This window comes from Mus musculus, chromosome 7 (assembly GCF_000001635.26).
Source record: "Mus musculus strain C57BL/6J chromosome 7, GRCm38.p6 C57BL/6J".
Taxonomy (NCBI): Eukaryota; Metazoa; Chordata; class Mammalia; order Rodentia; family Muridae; genus Mus; species Mus musculus.
In genome coordinates, this window is record NC_000073.6 from 100,995,181 (window position 1) to 101,020,839 (window position 25,659).

A 25,659-nucleotide genomic window follows, 5' to 3' on the forward strand; every position below is an offset into this window, starting at 1 on the left:
GGACACAGGGTCTAGGGGATAGGAGGGTCACTCCTTGTTACTTGGTGTTCTCTGAGAACAGCTGTAGAGAGCAGTAAGCGTTTACCCTGTTTGTCAAATCTGCCCCATTCTAGTTTCCCTGTGTCAAGTCCATGATCACAGTTCCCAGCTCGGGGGGTCGGGAGAGCTGGGCTGTTCAGGGGGCACAGGACACTCATGAAGTCACTGACCTTTATGGAGGGAGTGGCACAGTAACAGAAGCAATCCAAGTCCCTGGTTCATGCCCAGGAACCACGCTGACCTTGGCCATGGTCTCTCCCCTCTCTGGCATTGAGTCTGCAGCTGGGCTGGACAACCCTTGGGATCCTGGTCTAGTAGCCATGTGGCTCCTGTGCCCTTTCACAATGGCCTTCAGGACAGCCCTGGATCATGGTGTGAGGGTGAGGGGTGGGCAGGGAGGCCCAAAGGCTAAGAGGAGATATTTTGAGCATAGGCAGGTCACCTCACGTCATTGCTGGACAATGGTCCAGGGTTGGTGGAAAATCTTGGTCTTACTTGGGCTGAAAATAGTACCAGGCAGAAGGGTCAAGAATCTTACCCGCCAGGCAAGTGGCCTGGATGCTGGTCACCACGGGAACATGCAATCTGATTGGCTTCTGGAGGTGGGACCGGAGACCTATCCCTGGTTCCCTAGGAAGCATTACTACCCATGGCTGCCACAGAACTAGGTGGTGAGAAGTGTTCCTAGGCTCTGTGTCCTCGGAAAGCCACAGTGTGGTCTCCATCCATGTGGGTGCTTAGTTCTGCAGTTTGTAGAGCAGCTATGTGTGTGTGTGTGTGTGTGTGTGTGTGTGTGTGTGTGTGTAAACTAGGGGGACTCTGGTCCACCGTGAAAATAGCCCTATCCCCTACCACAGGCAAACAGTGATGGCCCCTCCAAGACATGATATGCATCTCTGCCTCCAGGGCTCAGCACAGCTCAGTTTATCTGTAGGAAGGGTCTGGTCTGCCCATAAACTGTCTGAGCCCTGTCTGTGCTGGGTTAGAAAGAGATAGGTTCAGGCCTGCAAGAAAGACCCAGGGCATCCCACAAGTGGAAGTTCCCGAAGCTCAGAGGGGGATCCAGGTACATTAACTGTAGCATGAACATCGAATGTTTGGGGTGGGCATCTCATGCTCTTCTGGGCAGGTGACTCTGAATTACACACTGCAGAATAATTAGTTGGGTCCTGGCCTGTGATGGCTTCTTGTCATTGAAGGGTGCTCTGGAGGTGAGCTGTATAAAGAGACTGTGCTCATAAACCAGCTACTTGGGGGAGTTGTAATGAGTCCTTTGAGCCCAGGGATTCTAAGTATTCTGAGCCACATTGCAAGACTCCAAATCAAAGCAACAAAATGCACAGAGAGCAACTGGTGATGCCTCAGCTTTAATGGCTGAGAGGGGGGAGGGGAGATAGAGGAGATGGGCAGGGTGGAATGGGGAGAGGGTCCTTACAAGGGACCTCCTGTCCTTGAGATCATGAGGCTTGTCACCTTTGCCCATTCCTGCCTAAACTCCAGAGCTGGCATGGTCCACTGTCATGCATTCCAGGGACCCCTCCCTGACTGGGGCTCACACGGTCCCAGCTAGTCAGCATGGTTTGTGCTGAAGTACCCTGCATCTGCTTTTAAGAACCAGTTGTTGGATAGGTGTGGCATCTACCTGTAATCCCAGCGCTTTGTCGATGGAGGCAAGAGGGTAAGAGGTTCAAGGCCAGTTTCAGCTACATGGCTAATTCAAAGTCCGCCTTTGGTTCTCCGAGATGAGCCTCATCAGCTACACTACTCTCCCCCACGAGCCCAGAAAAAAGAACCAGTTGTTGATTTTTCAGGAATTTTGCAATGGGTTCGCCTTTGTATTGGTAATTTTAAATTGAAATAGGATTGGCCACAGTGGAATTGCTTGCACCACAGGGATTGGCAGTGTTATAAATAAAAGCCCCTCCCCAACCCAGTTCAGTTAATGGTTTGACATTTGCCAGCACATGAGAGGTTTTGTGAACTGGGGAACCCCAAGAACCAGAACTCTATTTGACTCCTCTCCATGCTTGGCACAGTACAATACAGAAGACAAGTGGCTGAAAGGCAGGGTTGACCTGGGGGACTGAGAAGGGATCACCCCCACCACACACACACACACACACCCATCCAAGACTTCCTACTACTGAAGGAAGGCAGGAGGCAGAGATAACAGGCCTTTGTGTGGGTGGTGACAGCTTCCCAGGTCATGCCCCAGAGCACAGCCCAATGGGTGGCACAGCCTTTCATATAAGTTATGGTTCCCACCTGCTGCCAGCCAGGGGAGTCTCCAGGGACCTGACATTAGCTCTCAGAGGTTTGTCTCTTGGCCTGAGGGTCCTCCTCTGAGCTAAGTCCATCGTGCCCAGGTCCATCCTACATCACCATGGGAACAAGAGCCCTCCAGTCACCTTGGGATTCTACTCCTAATCCAGGTAGCCTGGGCTCTGCTGTGTCCTCTCTGAGCCTGCTTCCCCCTTGGATCTGGGAGGCTGAACCTCAGCCTAGGTACCTTGGCAGGAATGGCAGCTGTCTGCATAGGAGTCGGGTGGCACTGCCTTTCTTAAGATATGGTTTCCCAACTCACACGTACAAATGATTGGGGACTTTGGAGTCCTGCTACTCTTGGGACCGCAAGATGAGTATCCTGAGCCCCTGCCAAGTGAGAGCTGTTGATCCGCATCAGAGGATATCAGCCCCTTTAACAAGCCTTGGTCCCCTACAGCTCCCCTACATAAACTGACACCTGACTGAGGTGCTATAGCCGAATGTCCTTAGTCTCACTTCCAGCTGGTGTGGACTCTGTCCGTCTTGAGTCGTCACTGCTGACTGACAAATCTTTCCTCACAGTTCTGTTAGGCCTGTGCAGGCCCAGCTTGCGACGAGCCTGTGGGCTGGGGGTAGGCTCCGTGGGTGGCTTGGCATCTCGGGCAAAGCGGACAAGTCTCTGCCCTGCCAGGAAGTAGAGTACCGGGTCAAGACAACTGTTGGCGCTGGCCAGCGGCCGGGTGATCTTATATGCCATGTTGATGGCGTTGAGGGTGTGGCAGCTGAGGTCAAGTGATCGGAAGGAGTAGTAGAGGGTGCGCGTGAGGTGGAAAGGCAGGAAGCAGAGGGCGAAGACGGCCAGTACCAAGGCAATGGTGCGCACAGACTTGCGCTTGGCCCGAGGCAGACCTCCTGTGGTCCCATAAGCCGGTTTGAGCAGCCGCCTGGCCATAAGCACGTAACAGACCAGGATTACGGAAAAGGGCACAGCAAAAAGCAGACCCAGCATGACGGAGCTGTAAGCCACAAAATGGCTAAAGAGCTCTCGGGCCGAGGTGTCATGGCAAGTGATCCGGGTTCCCCGCACGCTGGTGGTGACGAAGTAGAGCACGGGTGCCTGGCAGGCCAGCACCAGCACCCACACAACCGCAGCCACCCGGCGGGCATAACGGGCCCGGCCCCAACGCAGGGAGTGCAGAGGGCGCAGGACTCCCAGGCACCGGTGCACGCTGATGCAGGTGAGGAAGAGGATGCTGCAGTAGAGGTTGGTGTAGAAGAGGAAACGCACCAGCTTGCAGAGCACCGTGCTAAATGGCCAGTGGTCACCCCGGGCGTAGTAATAAACCAACAGCGGCAGGGACGCTGCGTAGAGAGAGTCCGAAACTGCCAGGTGAAACATGTAGGTGGTGGAGGCGTTCCAGGTTTTGAGGCGGCATAGGAAGATATAGAGAGCCACGACGTTCAGGCACAACCCGAGCACGCACACCACGCCATAGGACACGGGCAACAGCACGTACTTGAAGTCCTCGTTGAAACGACACTTGTATCCCAGTTCGTCCCCCTCCCAGGTGCCATTGATGGTGCTATTCCAGGGTTCCAGGTCTGCTGCCATTGCCCTGCAGGAAAGGGAGGTGTGGTAAGAAAGCTGTCATGTCTGGGCTCAGAGGGGGAGGGGACTTGCTAAGATTTGCCTAAGGCTGGAGGTAGAGCTTGGTGATAGATCGCTTGCTTGGCATGCAAGAGGCCCTGGGTTCATACCCTACCAACACACATACTAAAGATTTGCCTAAGCCAGATGTAGTGACCCGCCCCTATATTCCTAACACTTAGGAAACAGAGGTAAAGAATTGTGTGCTGAAGGTTTGCTTGGGTAGCCTGGGCTACATAGTAAGTAAGACCCTGTCTGAAAAACAAACAAATAGAACAAAACAACCCAAAGACCACCACCACCACCACCACCACCACCATCATCATCATCAACAACAACAACAACAAAACTTGTTTACCCAAATCCAGGCTTTTTTTCCCCCAAGACAGGGTTTCTCTGTGTAGCCCTGGATATCCTAGAACTCACTCTGTAGACCAGACTGACCTCAAACTCACAGTGCCTCTGTCTCTGTCCCCTGAGTGGTAGAATCAAAGGTATGCACCACCACTGCCCAGCTCCAAATCAAAACTTGTATTGTCATGTGACCTGCACCCCCTCCTGCACCCAGAATCTCCTAAAGCCCCAGAAACTTGTGAGATCCATGAAAACCAACATCACGCAATTCTAACTTCACAACAGGGTGAGCGATTGACTCCAGCCCACCAGCCTGTCTTTGTAGGAGAAGCAGTGTTGGAACACAGCCACGCCCATCTGTTGTGCTGAGCGGTTCTGATCAAGACCACATGGCCTTCAAAGTCTAAAATACTTACTCTTGAACCCGATGACCCCCTTGCTCTAAACCCCTGGATCAGATAGTCCAAGACTGAGGACTCAGAGGCTTGGGACAGAGATCTGGGGGTCCCAGAGGGGTACAATTTCAAAGTATAGGAAGTGGCCTCAAGACTGACCCTCTACTGCATGCCTAAGTCCTCAAGAGCTCTCAGCTTCAAAACCCATCAGTGCCCATTGCCCACTGAGTTTCTTTGGTCAGCACATCCAGCATGCCTAAGTCCTCAAGAGCTCTCAGCTTCAAAACCTATCGTCTAGTCTCTGGGGACTGGAGGGTATGCAAGGGTCCCCTCTTCCATCACCCAGTTTCTTGTGCATCTTTCTTCTTAGATTTTTAACTTTTATTTTATGTGTATGAGTGTTTTGCTTGTGTCTATAACTGTGCACCAAGTGTGTGACTGGTACCTGCAGAGCTCAGAGGACTCACTAGAACTGAAGCTATGGTAACCAGCACACTCTCTCTGGGTACTGGTAACAGAACCCCAGTCCTCTGCAAGAACCACAAATGGCCCTAACCAACAATACACCTATGTCTTTAGCCCTTGTTCAACTTTTTGGTTTTGTTTTGTTTTTGAGGCAGGGTTTCTCCATGTAGCCCTGCCTGTCTGGAACTCGAGGCTGGCCTCAAACTCACAGAGATTCACCTGCCTCTGCTTCCCAAGTTCAGACAATAAAGATGTGCACCACCACTGCCTGGCTCAACTTTTTTTTTTTAAGTGTTATTGCTATATTCTGGCCCTTTTACATCTGCAAAGAGCAATCCTGTTCTCAACCTGTGAGGGGACAACCAGATGGGGCAGTGACCTTCCTGGAGAGCACAGGGGAGCCTGGGGTTGCTGTGGGATGAGGGAGGGAGTGGGGGTTTCTTTGGAGGAGTAAGTTTAGCTCTTCTGGGCCTTCCCTGGTACCTTTTGCACCCGATGACTTTCCACCATCTTTGAGCCTTGTACTTTGCCCCTGATCACAGGGCCTGGCCAGCCAGTGGTCAAGGAATGGCTGGAGGGCAAGTAGCCATCTCTCTTTCTCTCTGAATTCCACCCTGTGGCCACTAAGAGCTCTTTCAGACCAGGGTGAGGAGGCCCACATCTGCCATCCTAGCACTCGGGAGGCTGAGACAGGAGTAGAAGGAGTTTGAAGCCAGCCTGGCTACCTAGAAAGACTGTCTCAGAACAGTGAGGGGCAGGTGAAATGACTCAGCTGGTAAAGGCGCCTGCTGCCAAGACTAATGACCTGAGGCCAAGGACCCTACATTGGTAGAAGGAGTGACTCTCCCAAGTGGTCCTCTGACCGTTACATAGGCACTGTGGCACATGTGCACCACAGACATATACGCAAAACAAATAAGCAACAGACATGAAGTATGTGCATGAATAAGAAAATGACAAGTCTTTTTGGGCTAGAGTATAAAAGTTTTACCCAAAGGGGCCCAAGGCAAGACTTGACCTAATACAATGTGGTAGGTAGTGAATTATCAGCTTCTTTTACCTTCGTTTTCCTGACCTAATAATTCAGTATGGCTACAGAGAGCAAGATCGTGCAGCTAAATCTTATTTTATTAGACAGATTCAAAATAAATAAAAAACCTTTGATTTATTCTACGCATATGAATGTCTTGCCTGCCTGTGTGCACCTATGTACATGTGTGTGCCTAATGCCTGTAGAGTTCCGAAGGCAGGTTAGGTCTGCTGGAACTGGAGTTAGGGTTGATTGTGAGCCACCATGTGGGCCCTGGGTCCTCTAAAAGAACAGCAATTACTCTTAACCACTGAGCCATTTTCAGCTCGGAAATATGAAATTTAAAATATAGGCATATGAGTTTCTGCCTGGATATACGTGTGCTGTGTCATGCAGGCTAAAGAAGGCATCCAGTTGGTTCCCTGGAGCTGGAGTTACAAATGGCTGTGAACCACCAAATGAGAATCAAACCTGGCTCCTCCGCAAGAAAACTGCTGGGCCCTCTCTGCAGCTCCAAGAAATCGCAAGTTTAACAACAAAAGTGTTTCTTAAACTGTAGTGCTCCTCCTTTGGAAGCACCGTATGGAATTTTTTTGCTCACTTTTTCATAATAAATCTACATTCTCTCTGTCTAAAGGGAAGCAAAGCAAAAAGGACAATAACAACATCACTTTCAGCTGCCGGCGGGGAGCAGGCATCCTGGACGGAAGGGCACCTGGACCGCAGGGCACAGCACACTGAACATGAGAGTCCTGGCTAAGAAGCCCTCTTTCATCTCAGGGGTCAAATCCCCGCCTGGGAGAATGGTAGCGCCAAACTCCCCTCAGGAGGAGCGTTGCCCCACTGGAGAAAGGGGGCGGCTTCTTCTAACCCACGTGCCCGTCATGTGTGCTCCACTCCTGCCCTTCACTGCTCTCCACATGCCGAGCTCTCTAGTCAAGGTCACTAGCTCCCTGCTGTTCCTTGCCCATGGAATCTCTGACACTAAAGGACAGGGTGGAACTTCCTTGTCCCCAGAACCAAGGAGCTTCCCTTTCCACCTGTTTTCAGACATCCTGGCCTCTGCCCTCTAAGCCAGCTGGAAACTCTATCACGATGGCCCCGTTCCAGACGGACACTGCCTGTCCTCTCCTTCCCTGGGCCAACTCACCAGCCTGGAAAGCCGGCTTGCTAGCCCCCAGCCCTCTCCCTTAGCACTGATTAGTGATTTCAGCTCCATGGAGACTGCTCCATCTGACTCCGTCACTGGTCCCCTCACACTGGCTGGCTCTGCTATACCCAGGTCTTGCTGGCTGTGTCCCAAGAACTCCCAGTTTAATGGAGAAGTGAACCAACCCGTCCAGGCCTCATTATCTCTGTTAACGTTGTACGGACTGTCCCAAAAGCCTTTCAGAACGATCCTTTCCAGACACATCCCAGCCGTTTCTCCAGGCTCTTCCTCAATCACGGGAACTTTCTCAGGTCACCAGCCCCTCAAGCCTTTTCTCCAGCCTGGTGGTAGTCTGTCCTTCCACTCCCTCCTCAACATATTTCTTTGAGGGCTGGGTCCATGTGATGATTGTCTCTGTACCTATGGCCCAGCTAGCAGCCCAAGATGGAAGCAGTTGTTGTAAGAAAGAAAGGATGAATGAACAGATGGGTAAATGAAGCACTGGAAGCCATGGGAACCCAGAGGAACTGAGCACAGGAGTCATGGGGCCCAACCCACCCAAGCCCTTCTCCTGCCCCAGAAGGATTCTTACACCACCTGTTGGTCAACCCTGATAGAATCTGGGAAAACTTTGCCCTGCCCTTCTGGAGCCACGGAAACAGTCTATGAATGCATCCTAGGGACTGGTCAGTAGGCTAAGGCAGTCCCATACTTCACTTGGCCCATCTATGGCTCTGTCTCATCAGCTTCATATCCTGCAGTCCCCTCTGCTACCCTCCCTGTTTAGTGGGGATCGGATTAGGTTTAAGCAGCTCCCACAAGGCAGCGTTCAGTCCCTGGTATAAATATCTACGCAAGCTATTTGTTTTGGTTATATGGGAAGGAATTGGAAACAACTAGGCTTGACACCAAGGGCTGTGTGGCTCTAGAGCCCGAATTCAACAGAGCCTGGGATAAATGAGCAGAGCAGGGTCCCGGTCTCCGGTCACATTGAATACAGAATGCCCATCCCCCAGCCAGTGTCCCGCCTCACACACCTGGACCTGATCAGCTCCTGCTCTTGAGGTGGTGAGGATGCTCAGCGCCTGCTCCAGTTCTTCACTCACATATGCACAGGCCTGGACCAGCTGCTGGGACTGAGGCAGGAAACAGGAAGAACAGGTTCCCAGGCCTGGGCCCCCGCCCAGCCTCCAGCATTTTTTAAGACAAGCAGCTGCCCGGAGGACTCCTGTAGACACCCAGAGATGAACAAGCAAATGTGGGCTCAGAATCTGTCAGCCAGGCTATGTTTTTTTTTTCACTCTCTCTCTCTTCCCCTATGGATTGCCTCCTCTTCTTTAACTGTGGCCCCAAAGAAGCCAAGAGGAGACTCGGTGTGCTTGCCTGGTCACAGTGCCCTCTGCACACCCACTCACCCTGCTATCCCCTGCTCACTCATATGTTCTAGGAATGGGCTGTTCATAGCCTCACTCTCTGCACCCCCTTTAACAGGAAGGAGGCATTGTGAAAGATCTCCCCTGGTATCTTGCAGAGCTGAGCCAAGTCTCCTGTGTCCCTTCCTTTGGTCCTGGTTCTGCACTTTAGCCCCACAGCAGGAAACGGTCAATACCCTCTTGGCCCAGCATATACTGCACATGAATGCTAACATACCTTTGTCCAGGATAGGTGTCTAACTGGAATCCCCGCCACTTCATTACACATCTAGTCATTCCTCCACAGGTGTTTTATACACACACACACACACACACACACACACACACACACGTACAAATGCACACACACACCCAGAGCACACACATTCACACTCCTGTGTACACGCAGTGGACATATTGACATGGTCTAGATGGGGCCTGGTACAACCTCTAGAAGCTACCTGTGCTGAATCCTTATTTAATGGAGAATGAAACTCAAGGATGGAGCTGAGCTGGGAGCCCCTCACAGACAGCAGGCACAGGGTATTTGGCATATGCTAGAGAGAGGTTAGCTGCCTAGTGGAAGAAGCTCTCTGTGTAGACGGGTCCCAGCACCTACCAGAAGTTTTCTGAATACTTTTTTTTCTTTTAACACAGAGCTATACATCGCAGGCTGATCTCACTGGATAATTGAGGATGAACTTGACTTTCTGATCCTTCTACCCTTACCTCCCAAGTGCTGGCATTATAGACATGAACCACCACATTCTGCTTATGTGGTGCTGGAGTAGATAACCTAGGCTTCAGATATGCTAGGGAAGCTTTAGTAACTGAGACAGACAGACAGACAGACAGACACACACACACACACACACACACACACACACACACACACATTCTTTGGGGGTTTTTTTGGTGCTAGGACCTGAAGCATGATAGACTAATGCTATACCACTGAGCTATGCTTTCATCCCCATGAATATCTTTTCCCATCTGTTTACTGTCTTAACAGTGGGGCAGTGGAGCCCCTAAGCTAGAGGTGTATATAGGAGAGCAGGAGGAGATGGGTGGCTGCAGGAGGAGGACCAAGGGTGGGCCTGGGAAGTGGCTTCCAGCCACTGATGACTTGATGCACCCAGCCCTGGCATCTCAGGCTGACATGGTCCAGACTGTGGGTTGCTATCTGGCTGTCTGCTCAAGGTCTTGGTGGCAAGATGAAGGAGCTCCCCTTTCACCTTGCCCCACTCAGGCACATCCCCTGAGGTCTGTCCTCAGGAGGTACCTAACCAACCGCTAAGTAAGGCAGAAGACGGCAGCCAAAGGGCCTCCACCATCCTTCTAGGTTGCCATGGCAACTCTCCACCCTATCAGATGCCTACCACTCAGCAAGTCCTACCAGTTCAACCAGTGCAGCTCTTAGATGTGCTTTTATGCTCTTTGCCCGATGCAGATGTAGGGCTAACCTTTCCCTATGCCCTTTGCCCGATGCAGACCTAGAGCCAACCTTTCCTTCCCTCTGAACCCCTCCCATTCTCCTTGCTGCAGTCCTCACCTCCCTCTGCCCTGCCTTTCCAACCTTAACTCTCCAGTCACATTGTCTTCTTTATGCCCACCTTTGATCACATGACCACCGTGAGCTCAAGCCCTCCATAGCTCCCTAGTACTGTCAAGCATCGTCCAAGGTCCTCAGCTTTACCTCAAGTCCTAGCCGAACTGGTTCCTGCCAACCTTCTAGAAGATCTGCCATCTTTACCTTCTCCCTTATCCTCCTGTCTCAGTACAACTGAAGCAGTCACGTTGTTCCATCTCGTTCAGTGACAGCTTCCCTCATCTTCTACCACCTATCTCCTCTCGAGAGCTGAGCATTCTCTGGAACCATTTCTATGTTAGGTGGCTTCATACGTCTCTTCATATTTAATCTGAAGGCTCCAACAGGCTAAAGTAACCTCCCAGGGTCACAAAAGCAGCAAAAAACAGAGCTCTGCTGTGCCCTTGGCCACTGTACCCTACCCTGCAAGGTCCAAGTCCCATCCCCAGGGAGCCCCTGCCCATTCATCTTTGACTCCAACATCCCAAGCTCTGGCTCTCTGCTCCATCTCCAGCAGAGAAGGTCCCAACCGGCAGAACCAGGGATGGACCCCTCAGGACTTCCCAACTGGGATGATGCCAAGATGTACCCATTTCTCAGGTTAAAAACCTAAGACCACAAAATAGGAGCTCGAGGTCTCAGTCACGATCCCCAGAGAGTCAAAGGCAAAGCCAAGCCCAGTGGGTAGAACCCCTGCCTCTGCTGTGGCCTTTCCCCTGACCCTCTGTTTCTTTCTTACTAGTCCCAGGCTAGTGAGTCTAAGGCCAGGAGGAGGAAGCGGCTACTCTTAGGCTGGCAGCGGAATTTCCTGGGTGGTTAGACAACATTCCAGCTCCTTTGCTAGGGTGGCTCTGGAATGTGCCACCTGCTAGGCTGGTGGACCCTGTCCAGCCTGGCAGGGGAGAGTGTTCTATCAGAGACCCCTGCTTCCCATCTGCCTTTGTCAAGAAGAGATTTTGGGGAGGGGGCACTGAGGACCTGGACTTAAAACAGCATCAAGAGGCAGGAGAGAGCACAGGGTGGCAGGGAATGTCTTCTGCCCTTCTCAGTTGTTGGCTGGACAACCCCATAGCCCGCTGGTCACTCTCCTCTTAATGAAACGGAACTTGCTTGTGAGCTGTTGAGATCAATAAAAAAAAGTCACACTCACATTTCAGAATAGTAAGAGAGGAGGTTGCCTTGTAGGGCAGAGAGGAGGGATGGGGTACCCCTAAAAGATGTGTGGAGCAAGTACTCTTGCAGGAATTACAGGTGAGGCCACAGTGGCAAGGGTACAGCCAGGCTGACCTAAGATCACACCCCATCCCGTCCTCGGGGCTGGGGGTAGGGGTGAATGGTGGGTGTATGGGGTGGGGGTGGGAGATGGGGGCAAGGGAAGGGGCTGTCCAGAGCTTCCACGTTCCCTTCTGTCCCCAGATTGCCCCTGTGCAGATTACCTGGTGACTCAAAGCGTACATTCTTCCCTAATCTCAAGAAGTTCACTGTCAAGGTCAGGGAGGCACACCCAGAAACAGACAATGACAGCCAGGGTGCCAGGCTTGAAGGAAGCCCTGGAGGCCCTGCTGGGAAAGGAGGCCCTGGTGGTCGGGGGAGGCTTCCTAGAGAAAAGATCACCTGACTTGTGGTTAGAAAGATGAGTAGGTATCAGGTGGGTGGAGAGAGGAGAGAGCACAAATCTGGGCAAGATGGCCTGAACCACTAAGCACCCCTGTGGCTGAGCGAAGTACAGGGTAACAGAGGATTAAGAAGTCACTGCCTGTCCCCTCCCAAATGTCCTCCAAGGGGTTAGAGGACAGCAGTTCCCCTCAGCTATGCCTGGTATATTAATTACATCATGAGCACTGAGCACAGGGGCTAGTCTGGGGACACAATTCAGGGGTGACCTCTGATGTTATCAGATGGTGTGTGTCTGTCTGTGTGTGTGTGAATGTTTATATGTGTGCATGTGTGTGTAAGTGTAAGTGTGAGTGTATGTATGTAGGTGTGTGTGAGTGTGTCTGTGTGAATGTATGTATGAATAAGTGTGAGTGTGTGTATGTGTGTGAATGTGCCTGTGTTAATGTGTATGTACATGTGTAAGTGTATGTGTGTGAATGTGTGTGAATGTTCATATGTGTGTATGTGTGTACAAGTGTGTCAGTGAATGTGAGTGTGTATGTGTGTGAGTGTGTATGTGTATAAGTGTGAGTGTGTATATGTGTGTAAGTGTGTGTATGTATGTGTCTGTATGTGTGAATGTGTGTAAGTGTGAGTGTGTGTATGTGTGTGGTACGAGGCCTCCCCTAGGAGGTCCCTGTGCTCTACAGCACTTTCCCTAAACCTCCCACAATCTCAGCTGTGGGAGCCACTCACTGAGGCTGAGGGAACACTGAGTGCTCAAAGCTGAGACTCCTAAAGAGAAAGGGTCTACCTAACCAGGGCAAACAACTCCAAACCACTGATTCTAAGTGGCCCAGCTCAGCTGAGTGCAGTACAGGACTTCAGAGATGGGCTGAATGACTCAGAACCACAAAGTCCTGGACTCCACCTCAGCCAATCACACCTGCATGCCTCCAGTGAGACCCAAGAGGCAAGAGCCCTGGGCTCAGGCTCCAACTTGGAGCCTGTTACACTGTGCAGTCTGGGTCTAGTCAAATCCTGTCTCTGAGTGTAAGTTCCTACTGGTCAAACTGGAAGAGTCACAGATCCACAGGGCAGTTCACTACGAATGAATAAGACATGGGAGTGATTGGGGTGGGGCCTATGGGAAGCAAGATGTATACTTGACATGCAGGCAGTATCTTCCCATCATGACAGGAAAACACTGAATTCTAGGATCCTACAACACTGCTCATCACAGTGTCTGCCCTGGGTCTCCAGCAGAGAGAGGGGTCGTGGTCTAAACTGTGATCATGTCTGGGAAGGAGCAGGAAGCATCCAGCTTATGAGATGGGAGAATCTGGGCATACATCATAGGATGCACAGGAGGCTAAGGGATGGAAACTGTCTTCTTGGAGCACTTTTGGAATGTTCCCAGGCCAGCAGCTCTCAGAGTCTAATCCCAGAGTGCCTGAATCCCATGCTGTTCCTTCAGTTTGCCTGCTGAAGCAGGTGTTGTATCCAAAGTTGTGTTTCTCGTGGCTCCAGAAAGCCTTCGGCTGAGATTCTCAGAACCCCAGGTATTTGTGCTCAGAGTAACACAACCATAACCCACAGTCCTAAGAGCCACAAAGCTCTAGCTGCCAATGTCTCTATAGGCATGGCTTCAGAGGGTTAACTCTTCCAGGTCCAGAAGAGTGCCCAGTCAAGCTTTGGGAAAAGAGCCAGGAATGTTTAGGTCATTTTGGGAGATCCAACCATCTCCAAAAGGAACAAGGGGACTAAGAATTCAGGGGCCACAGTCAGGACAACGTGTGTCTTGGGGATGTAGTCAGTGGAAGCTTTTCCCAAGGAGTTGGACCTTAATAGATAACTTGGGGTTGTGAAGAAGACAGAAGAGAAGGGAGGAAGTCCAAGCCAGACTCAGTGGGCAAGGGGACAGGCTGTTGAGGAAGTGCCAGTAGGTCATGAGTGGCTGGCTTGGATGGTTATGTGGCATGGAATGTGTGGGGGCCAAGGAATTCATTTGAAAGGGCTCAAATGCCAAGCTGAGAGCGTATTCTCCAGATTAAAAGGGAAGGCTTTCTCAGAGTTTACAAAGATGGTACCACATGGAAGGTGGTTAGTACCAGAGTTTGGAGAGTAGGGGACCACCATAGTTATAATGATGCAGGCAGAAGAACTAGCATCTTGCTTTGGGACTCCCTGTCAGCCTCCTTCCCAACCCAAGCACAGGCTTGACCAAAGTCTCTCTTACAAATGGCACTGGAGGCTAGGCACTCTTCAGGACACTGTATCCATACAAGCCAGAGGAAGACCTAGTGCCCAGGCCTTTCTTCTTCAGTGGCAGGGACAGGACACCAAAATGGAGGATCCAGTTGGGCCCAGCAGGGTCCAGATGTCACTCTCTGTATCAGAGAATCCTGCTACTCATTCTATATCAAGATTGATATATGCCCTAGGGTTTGGGAGACAGGGCAATAGAGAGCTACTCTCTCTTGAGACTGAAGGACTAGGATGTTGCTCAGTTGGTAGAATGTTTACCTAGAATGCAGGAAGCCCTTGGTTTGATTGCCAGCACCAAATATAATGGGTGCATGCCTACGAGCCCAGCATTCAAGAGGTGGAAGCAGAAAGATTAGAAGTTTAAGGTCATTCTACACACTGAGTTCAAGGCCAGCCTAGGCTTCATAAGACCTTGTCTTGGGACAGGGGGATCCACTACAGCGACTCTTCATGGATCAAGACCTTTCTCTTCTGAATACCCACAGCACCTGGTTGCTCATTTCCCAACTACTCCCCGGCACCTGCTATGTGCTCCATCTGTGCCAGATAATAAGGACAAAGTGAGAAAGAGATGGCCGGGCTTCATAATATAACTAACCACCTTCTCTAGAGAGTAAGGAGGGTCTTGCAGCCATGTTCTTCCCATTAGGCTCTTCTGATGGCTTAGGGACCCAAAGGCATCTCAGGAGGAAACTATAGGTTAAAGGGTGCACAGACAGGCTCAGGGAAGGCAGTTAGGAGAGAGAAGAGATGCATCAGAGGGCACTTCTTAGTTAGCAGGTCAGCAAGATCTTCCTGGTCCTGTGAGCAGACCTGGGGATAATGGTGGTCATCCCATAAACAGCTGGGCAATTAGGCCACAAGAAAGACCCAAAGAAAGGCTCCTGGGGGCAGCCAGGCATGGTGGTGCTTGCCTTTAATCCTAGAGTTCCAGAGTTAGGCTATGGACAGGTCTCCGCGAGTTGGGGGTCAGCCTGGTCCATAGACTGACATCCAGGACACAGAGTGAGACACTGGAGAAATCAAACTCCCCTCAGCCTAGAAATAAGTAGCACTGCCTCATCCTGAAACTTTGGCCCTGGGCAGGGAGGCCTCAGCTGGGGCAGGTAAGCGGAGTCCCAGGTTTTATTTATGTAGCTTTGTGACCTTAGAGAAGACATTCTCCAAGCCTCTATTTTCTGATCTACAAAATAAAGGCAATAGTTCCTTTCTCATGGGGCCTTTAGGAGGAAAAGATGAGGGATTCTTATAAACTGTAACAAGTAACAGTTCAACAACATTCCAATAGTAGCATAAGCACTTCTCATTAAGAAGAAAGACTACAGCCAGGAAATTAAAGAACTCCTGGTGTCACCCATGAGGCCTTGGTGACATCCTCACATGCTCATCTGGTGCCTGGGGTAGGTGGGCAAAAGGGATCCCGGAAAGGCCACAACCTCACTCTGCATCTGGGCAGCCATTTCTGAGGATTACCCAGTATGCCAACCTGCCCATGTCCTCAAAACTCTGGAGTATCCAAAGCATGGAAAAGGAGAGGGGCAGACCTCCGCAGCAGGGCTTGTCCCCAGCCCTCATGCAGGACCCACACTGGCAGCAGTGTAGAGTCTGTTCAGAGACTCTCCTTCCTCCCACTCCCACCCACAGATAATTGCCACTTCCCTGCCGCCCCAGCCTGATCTTCAAAAGCCACTATTCCAAACTTGATCCAAAACAAGGCTGCTGACCCAGGGACTCTAGGGATGCCATTCTGAGCACAGCAGTCACCTAGCCCTATAAATCTCCAAACTGGAAAGGCTAGTTCCCAGAAGGATCTACACTTGGGTCTAGCTCCTGGAGATCAGTAACACACACACACACACACACACACACACACACACACACACACACACTGTAGCCCTAGTGAGGTGAACACTGTCTTTCTTCTGCCTGACCCTTCATACAGCACCACCTGCCCGATTAAAAGTTTCCAGACAGATCAAAGTCTTAACTGTCCTTATATGAAATTGCACTAGCAACCCACATTCCCACCCCACCGCACCCCCCACTCCCAACCCCACAACCCCGCCGCTGCTGCCACTGCCTCCGGTTCCTCACTGACACCTCACTGACACCGAGTGAGCTACCCAGACTGACTCTGGGGAGAGTTAAGAGTCCAAGCGCAAGAAGTCTCCAGGATTCCCAGGTCTCTTAGCCCACAGACTTACGCCCCAGGGGTACACACAGACTAAGTTCAGTCACTCACACCCTAAGGGTGTGCGCATTTGCCCACTAACACACAGATTCCCCCAGTATGCTGGTAAACACACCAAGATGACACTCACCGAGATCACGCTCTAGAGGAAACAAAGTTCATCAGCGCACCGGCAGCCGGCTCTCACCGCCCAGTTTTGCGCAGTACAAGGGCTGGGAGCCCGAGCCCTCGGGACAGTCACGTAATGGGCTCTCCCTGTTTGGCGCTGACTCGACCGGCGCTCCCGTCCCCAGGCCTCACTTGGCGACCTCTCTTGGTGTCCGCTCCCCTCTAGGAAGCACCTCTCACCTCCCCGCTGCGCTGGTCCCCTCCAAGGGCTGCCGCCGCTGTTCCTGGTGCCCGAGTCCCATGCCGAGTGGCGCAGGGTCCCACGTGCCTGGAAGCGCCGCGGTCCCCGCCCTACTCCGCCCCGCTCCGCACCCCATAGCCTGGCTGTGAGCAGGAGGGCGGGGCAGACTCTGGGCAGACGCCGGAGCCGCCCCCAACCCTTCTAAACAGATGCTTCCAGTCTGCCACCCGCTTGGGGACGCGGTCGGTCAGTGTCGCCGCCGGTCAGCGTGTCCGCCACGGCTGTTGAGCAAGGAGAGGCGGAAGGCGACCGTCCTGGCTGAGCAGAGGTCACCTGCTTAGCTCACCGATTTTCAGCGACGCCCAAGTTTTACAAGGTTTGCTTTGTGCTGGCCTGGCTCCTGTCACTGCCCACCGATGGACCTTTATACTGACCCTCAGCCTTCCCTCCGCTGCTGCCCCATCCCGCGTCACTTACGGATGGACAGATGGATGTGCTTTCAGACTGCTGGTACCAGCAGAAATCTTTGCCGGCTTCACCACCTCCGTCTGCTTTTGCTCTTCGTTCAGGTCACTAACGGGTCCATGAAGTCCTGGTTTAGTTTGATCTCTCATCTTGAACTGCCTCAATTCTTCTCTCTGGCCTGCTCTGAAGACTTTCTGTAGTCACAAACCCCATTCCTGTCCTAGTTTGAGCTCAAAAAGGCAAGGACCACACCAGCCACCTCACTGCTGTCCTGTGAAGGGGTGGATGAATGAGAGGGTGTCTGCCCCCTCCCATTTCTGACTCAGGCATCTGTTAGTATAAGTTCTAGGCCACCTTTAGCACTGTAAGACACATTTTCTGCGAAATGAAGCCAGTCCTTCCATGATCCTACTTTTCGTGTCCATCCAGGGAGTCTTGGGGTGGCCAAATAAACGGACAAGTTCAGAACAAGCCTTTTCCTATGGTGAGGAGTTTGCTCTCTGCCCAAGGGCTGTAGACTTTGTTAGTTGTGTATCCGCTGACTAAAGTCCCATTCGCAGCCCCTGGAGGGGTCCAGAAAGGGTCCGATCTGCAGCCCTGTCCAGAGTGAGAAGGGTGAATACACAGAGCTGGGTGGCTGAGCCTCTCTGCAGCCTCCTGGGGCCTTTGAGCAGACACAAAGGCTCCTTGTCTAACCTCTGCTGGCTATGGGAGCTGGTGCAGGCAGCTTCCAGAAATCTAGATCTCTCCACAGCCACCCTTGTGGCTTTAGGGTCCTCGTGTGAGGGAAGTCTTTCTGGTTATTGAAATCCCAGCGGATTTCCTTTTCCTGATCTCCCTTCTGAGCCGTCAGGTCTTTTTCTGCTGCTTCCCCTAGGACCCAGGATGGATCCTAGCCTCTAGAAGACCCACAGGCTGGACAGTGGGCAGTCTTGGACTTTACCCTTGCTGTGGTCCAATTCCTTTACTTTATAGCCAAAGAAACGACATTCCCAAGGTACATGACATCATGTCAGGTGACCTGGTAAAGCCCGAGTACTCAGATTCAAGTCTTCCTTCACTTTTTCTGTGTCTACTTTCTAAGATTCAGCCCTCTTTTTGTTGTTTGTTTGTTTGTTTATAGCTAGGATCTCCCTATGTAGGCCCTGTTGGCCTTGAACTCACCATGTAATTCAGGCTGGCCTCATTCAGCAGTCCTCCTGACTCAGCCTCTTGAGAGCTGATATTCTAGGCATGTGCTACCACGCCTGGCTCTCCATCTTCTTTTCTGCACAATGTGTTATGTACTCCTGTCTTGCTGTTCTGACTAAATGTCCTTATTTGGGGTCTTGCCCATGATCCTGAGCTTTCTGGGTCTGCAGAGTGAGTATCCCCTCTCAGAAGAGCCTGGGAGGTTAGGTTTCCCAATCCTCAGATTTTGTAGATCACCAAATCCAGTAGACTTCCCTACCCACCCCCCACCCCCACCCCCACCCCCACCCCCACCCCCATCGCATTCCAGTTTGAGCACATTTGCGTTCATATTTTCACGTACTCTGGACTTGAGAGTTTGCAACTGAAAGAGTTTAGAACCTCTATTGATCCAGCCAGGAAATGGGAGCTCTGTGAGACACAGTGAGTACCCTATGAAGTGTAGACCAGCACTGAGGGCGTCTCCCTGAATCTCGCAGCCAAAGCAGGCTAATGGTAAGGCCCAGGCGCTGTAATGGTCCCTGTGAAGTGTAATGAAGCCACAGGGGCATCTGCATTAGCAACAGAAGTTCAGGAGGGGATTGTCAAAGCGCCAGTCCTGGCTCCCCCGGCCCACCTCACATTAGAAGGTTTCCTGTCTCTCCATCCCTGAGCAAGCATTTGCCGGCTGGCAGGCATCCCCATCCCATGAGAAAACCTCCTGCTCTGAGAATCTAAGATGTGGGCGGGTGGGCAGGCGGGGTGGGGGGTGGTGGGGGTGGGGAGTCCCTGCCTGGCCAAGCCTCTAACGCAGCCCTCCAACCCTCTGTCACTGCCAGAATTGTGCCTCTGTCCCCCCTCACTGACACACTTTGCTTCACACTCTCTTGGGGGCTTCCTCTGCCCTCGAGGCAGCCCAGCTTCCCAGCCTCCACTCCAGGTTTTTCCCTCTCTGCCTTCTCTCCTGCTTCCATTTAGCTAGGCAGGCTGAAACCCTGAACCCTCACTCACCGCCTGCTGGGTGCTGGCCACTCCCTCTGCCCCTGTATTTCTCTGTTTGGCCTGCTTCTCTTGACTCCCAACCACTGATCTTCTAAGACTCCTTCCAGATGCCATACCTCTCAGTGTGCTGTGACTGTCTCCCCCTCTGCTGGGGATCTCTTTGAAGGTGGGGCCCAGTCTGTCCTACCCACAGTTGACTGTCCAGCCACTGGCACTGGCACTGTCACATGAGCATCCTCCAGAAGGACTCTTTATAGCTCCCCTTCTGTGTGCTAGTGACTGTTTAAGGCATCTCAGTCTTCACCAGGACCCTGTGAGTTAGGAGCTACCATTCCCATGGCACACTGAGGGAAACGGAGGCTTGTATAGTGAGTATGTTGTGGGTCCACTAACTCTGAAACTGGACTCTGCTTGGGGGGAAAGGCCCTGAAGAGAGTTCTTGGATCATGGCTGGACCTTGGTGTTGGGGTCTACCCTGGCTCCCACTCTGCAGAGCTGGGCTGACTACCTTGCCTGGTCTTTTTAGCTTCTTTCTCCCTCTCTTAGTCTTTCTCTCTCTCCCTCCCTCCTTCAGAACTGGGGTGATGCTCCTCAAGTTTCCCTGACCAGGGCCAGGGCTTGAGAGGCAAATGAATCCTGGAAGCTCAGCTGTTGGCACTGCCAGGAGGCAGGCACTCCAGGGAGGCACCCTGCGAGCAGGAAGCCTGATTTTCTGCCTTGGCAAATGTCACTTCCACCTTCCCCAAAGCAAGATCAGCTACCAAATTTGCAAGACTCTGTACAAAATGAAAATGTGGATACTTTGTTTAAAGATTGTTAAGAATTTTTTTAATTAGGTAATTTCTTCATTTACATTTCAAATGCTATCCCAAAAGTCCCCCATACCCTCCCCCACCTACTCCCCTACACACCAACTCCCACTTCTTGACCCTGGCGTTCCCCTGTACTGAGGCATATAAAGTTTGCAAGACCAAGGGGCCTCTCTTCCCAATGATGGCCGACTAGGCCATCTTCTGATACATATGCAGCTAGAGATACGAGCTCTGGGGGTACTGGTTAGTTCGTATTGTTGTTCCATCTATAGGGTTGCAGACCCCTTTAGCTCCTTGGGTACTTTCTCTAGCTCCTCCATTGGGGGCCCTGTGTTCCATCCAATAGCTGACTGTGAGCATCCACTTCTGTGTTTGCTAGGCCCCGGCATAGCCTCACAAGAGACAGCTATATCAGGGTCCTTTCAGCAAAATCTTGTTGGCGTATGCAATAGTGTTTGCATTTGGTGGCTGATTATGGGATGGATTCCCAGATGCGGCAGTCTCTAGATGGTCCATCCTTTCGTCTTAGCTCCAAACTTTGTCTCTGTAACTCATTCCATGGATATTTTGTTCCCAATTCTAAGAAGGGGCAAACTTTGGTCTTCGTTCTTCTTGAGTTTCATGTGTTTTGCAACTTGTATCTTGTATCTTGGGTATTCTAAGTTTCTGGGCTAATATCCACTTATCAGTGAGTTAAGAATTTTAAGATGTTGACAGAAGTATTAAATCAAGCACTAGGCCGGATGTGGTAGCACACACCATTAATGCCAACACTCAAGAGGCAGAGACAGGTGGATCTTTGTGAGTTCAAGGCCAACCTGGCCTACATAGTTAGTTGCAGGACAGCCAGAGCTACATAATAGAGAGGCTTTGTCACAAAATAGACAAGCACTAATGGTGCTTGTCTTGCAACTGGGAAGCCAGCCCTGCTCACAGGCCTTTCTTTCCTCATCTGTCAAATGGGCTAACCCAGGGATTCCAAGCTCAGACCCTCACCTGCAAATGAACACTATATCTGCTGAGCTAGCTCTCTGTCCCTAAATGCACACACAACCCAACCTATGGACAGCAGACTTTTTGATGGATGTATTCTTGACAAGACTTTGATTCTTTTTAAATTTTTATTTTGTTCTATATGTATGATTATTTTGACTGCATATATGTCTGTGTACCACATGTGTGCCTGGTGCCCATGGAAGTCAGAAGACAACATCAGAGCTCCTAGGGCTTGAGTTAGATGTTGTAAGCTGCTGTGTGGGTTTTGGAAATCAAACCTGGATCCTTTGAAAGAGTATCAAGTCTCTTAATACCGAGCTTCTTGAGTCTTTTTATTTAAAAAACAAAAGAGATTTTATTTTTAGGTGTGTGTTTGTGTGTGTGTGTGTGTGTGTGTGTGTGTGTGTACTTGAGTGCAGTGCCTTCAGAGGCCAGGAAAAGCTATCAGATGCCCTAGAACTGGTGTTACAGGTGGTCCTGAGCACCTGATGTAGATTCTGGGAACCGAACTCAGATCCTTTGGAAGAGCAGCAAGCAATCATAGCCACTGAGCCATCTTTCCAGTCCTAATAGTTTCATTTTCCTTTTCAAGCACTCAGTCTGTGTCAGAGAAGTCAGTTTCTGTACAACACTATCAGAGTTGTACAGAGACTCAGTGAGGGAAGCCAAGATGAGAGGCGGAGGGGAGGGAGGCTGAGGGATTGATAGAGAGGAGCAGAGATGGAGGAGGCTGCTCAAGACAAAGACAACCATTGTGTGGACACAAAGACCTGACCGTAGAATCCCTGTGGGGCTGGGCTGAAGGCATGGATGGAGCATAGTGAAGCTATACATGGTATCGGGGGAGCTGCCAGGAGCTACCTCTTGATCCCTTCATAGCTGGGATGGGAGATGGGCGTGGCATGCAGGAGCCAGAAAAATGGTCAGTAGGGAGAATTAGATCTGCGCCTGGGCTCTAACACCCTGTTCCAGGCCTCCAGACCCACAGTCTTCCACTAGGGCAGACTGCCCGAGCCCCATTCTGGCATCGTGCCCCATGCTCCTCATTGCATGGTCTCCTATTTCATTAAGGGCAGTGGCAGTCTCCAAATCTGGCTTCTGTACTCCCCACCACCCTGAGGCATACAAAACATAGTCCTTTAGTGTTCCATTCAAAGCCTTTCGTGACTTTCCTTGAGTGAGCAGGTGTCACCTGCTCCAGTCCTCAAAAGCCTCTGGCATCATTGTCACATGGGACATCTCACTATTGCCCACGCCTCAGTCCTTTTACACACACAGCCTTGTGCTTTTCCTGTCCTTCTGAGGCGTCCCACCCCCAAGGCTGGGCTTAACTCATCCACTAACACACCAATCCACTCCTCCACAAATGCTGGATTCACCCACTCTCTCCAAGTGCTCACCCTCAGCCGACTTGTGGGTTTAGTCATTAGCATCCACAAAGCTCAGCTGGGAGGTGGCCAGCATTGGAGCTGAGTCTTGCGGGATAGGGGACTGCACCCGTGTGTGGAAAGCAAGAGTATCAGAAGCAGTATGACCAGCTCCCAGCTCTGCCTCAGACACTTCCCGAGTTCCAGCGACAAGCGATCCAGAGCAGCAGAGGCCATTATCAGTGAGCAGATTACTCCCAGGGATCTGGGTGTGGTGGCACACACCTGTAATCCCATCACTCAGGAAGTAGGAAGATGCAAATTTGAGGCTAGTCTGACTGCAGAGAAAGACTCCTTTCTTAAAATGAACAAAACTGGGGTTGGAGAGACGGTTCAGCATCCGGCTGTTCTTCCAGAGAACCAAAGTTTGGTTGTCAGCACCTACATCAGTCGGCTTGGCTTACAACCACCTATAATGGCGGGTCCAGGGCGGTCCAGCACTCTTTTCTGGTCTCCAAGAGCATCATGCATGTACATGGTACACGGTACACAGACCTTCATGCAAGCAAAGCATTCATACACATAAATAAGAAAAATATTTTTTTAGCATCTCCAACAGATTTATTTTTATAGGAATGATCTAAAGGAGAAAAAAATGGAGGTACAGAAGTATGGACTAGAAAATAAATACAAATGTAAGCTGTTTTACTAATTTTATAACCACAAACTCGTACAGAGAATGAGGCCGTGTACAAAACACAACAGAGTCAAACGAGGTGTTCACTTAGCAAGGCTGAAGATGCCCTCTCTGGTATTTGGAATTTAGGATGCAGTTCTTGTTTTTGGATGGACCACTGGATGTTTGGCACAGTCGATGCTTTTAACCAGATTTGAACAGAAGAATGGCCACCTGACCCAGGTAAAAGTAGATGAAGTGTTTGGTTTCGTGTGTCACGTAACTACCGAAGTTTCAGCCCACAATGAAATGCCCCGTAGGGTTGTAAGTCTTGTCAAACTCCCTCTTGATATGGGCCGCAATATCCTTCTCTATTTTGTACTTCTCCAACGCCTGAGTAGCGCACTCCACCGAGTCCTGTTACATCTCTTCTGACACATCTGCTTTTTTTTTTTTTTTGTATAGCCCTGGCTGTCCTGGAACTTTGTAGACCAAGCTGGCCTCGAACTCAGAAATCTGCCTGCCTCTGCCTCCTGAGTGCTGGCATCACTGCCTTCCGGTCACACATGGTTACCATGGGGCAGAGGCCAGTCTGCGGTGGCCGCCGCTGTGAGCTCCTCTCAGCTGGCTCTGCTCAAGCAGCAGAGGATAACGGGTTGCTACCGAAGCCATGGCACATCTCGAAAAATACATTTTAAACAGCAAACAAAATGTACCTGGATTTGCTTACCAGGACTATCAATTTACCAAAAAATGACTTGCGCCTTTGTTGCTTCTTCCTCTTTACTTTGAAGGAACTTTTAATAGTTTGTTTTTGTTTTATTTCCCATTCGCTTTCCAGGTTTATCAAGTTCCACCTACTTATTTATGTATTTATTTATTGAGACAGGACTCATTCTGTAGTCTTGATCAACACAGAGTGTGTTATGTAGACCAGGCTGGCCTCAAACTTGCCGTAATCCCACCTGTGTCCTGAATGCTAAGGTTAGATGCTTGAGCCACCATACCTACCTCCTGTTTTTATCATCATTCTTTTCAAATAATGTTAAATGTTTAAAGCTACTTTTCTCTCTAAATTCAGTTTTGGTGCTCTCTCTCTCTCACACACACACACTCATACACACACATACACACAGAGCACACAGTTTTTCTTATCACTATTTTACAAATAGTGTTTGAATTAACTTCAAAAGCATTTTATTTATTTGTGTGTGTGTGTGTGTTTATGCTTGCATGTGTGAGGGCACACATTGTGAGCATGCATGTGGGGACCCAGGTAGGTCGATGTGGGAAGTCATCCTCTGTAGCTCTCCCATCTTGTTCTTGAACCAGTGTCTCTCAATCAAACCCAGAGCTTGTGGATTGGTTCATCTTAATAACCACACTGCTCTGGAAATCCCTTGTCTCCAACCTTCCAAAACTGGAAGTACAGGTGCCCTGCCGGGCCCACCTGGCATTTCCATGGGCTCTCGGATCCTCCGACGTGCGAGGGAAGCCCTTCAACCACCCAGCAATCTCTACTTGCATTCTAATTTACTCTTTGACTCAAGCATAGTGGCGAGTGCCTGTGAGGCCAGCACATGATAGTTTAAGGCAGGAGAATGGAATGGTGAAGGTCAGCATGGACTACAAAAATGATAGTTTATCTCCTAATTTAAATAAACCAATTTAACTCTAAACTATGAGTGATGGTACATGCCTATAGTCTTGGCATTTGATAGAAGCAGAAGATTCGGGAGTTCAAGGCCAGCCTGGACTACAGAAAGCCCTGTTTCAAAATAAAGACAAACTCTTTTTTAGAATATTAAGGTGTGGAAGAGTTATTATTTCTCTTAAATGTATTCATTTTTAGACAATCTTTAAAGCATATTAGAATTTTTATTGTTGTTGTTGTTATTGGTTTGTTTGTTGGTCTTTTGTAGCTCAGCATAGCCTCAAATTTCAGAATGTAGCCAAGGCTGGCCGTCAACTCTGATCCTCTTGTTTTCTGAGTGCTCAGATTACAGGTATGCACTGCCAGATTCATTTGTTTGTTATTGTTTGATTCTTTCTGAAGAACAGTGTCTCAGGGCAAGAGACATGGCTCCGAGCCTAAGAGCACCCTCTTCTACCATGCACACTGTGATGGTTTGTATATGCTTGGCCAGGGAGTGGCCTATTTGAAGGTGTGGTTTTGTTGGAGTAGGAACGTCACTGTGGGAATAGATTTTAATACCCTAGTCTCTGCTATAAATACTCTGCTAGCAGCTTTCAGATGAAGATGTAGAACTCTCAGCTCCTCCTGCCTTGTGCCTGCCTGGATGCTGCCATGTTCCCACCTTGATGATATGGATTGAACCTTTGAACCTATAAGCCAACCCCAATTAAATGTTGTCCTTTGTAAGAGTTGCCTTGGTCATGGTGTCTGTTCACAGAAAACCC

The 25,659-nt window shown here is 50.5% G+C and overlaps 1 protein-coding gene across 3 annotated transcripts; it reads right to left on the reverse strand.

Annotated features, from left to right (window-relative positions):
- Positions 1 to 1,387: 1,387 nt before the first annotated feature.
- Positions 1,388 to 16,873, reverse strand: P2ry2 (purinergic receptor P2Y, G-protein coupled 2). 3 transcript variants are annotated; one of them, NM_001302346.1, is made up of 3 exons: positions 16,750 to 16,873; positions 8,384 to 8,574; positions 1,388 to 3,920 (listed from the first exon to the last, which is right to left on the reverse strand). In NM_001302346.1, exon 3 carries the CDS (start codon positions 3,914 to 3,916, stop codon positions 2,795 to 2,797), a length of 1,122 nt encoding a protein of 373 aa, NP_001289275.1. In that variant the 5' UTR covers positions 3,917 to 3,920; positions 8,384 to 8,574; positions 16,750 to 16,873; the 3' UTR covers positions 1,388 to 2,794. The 3 variants fall into 3 exon arrangements, with proteins under 3 accessions (NP_001289275.1, NP_032799.2, NP_001289276.1); NM_008773.4 differs by having other exon boundaries at positions 16,532 to 16,818; NM_001302347.1 differs by lacking the exon at positions 8,384 to 8,574 and having other exon boundaries at positions 16,532 to 16,818.
- Positions 16,874 to 25,659: the final 8,786 nt, after the last annotated feature.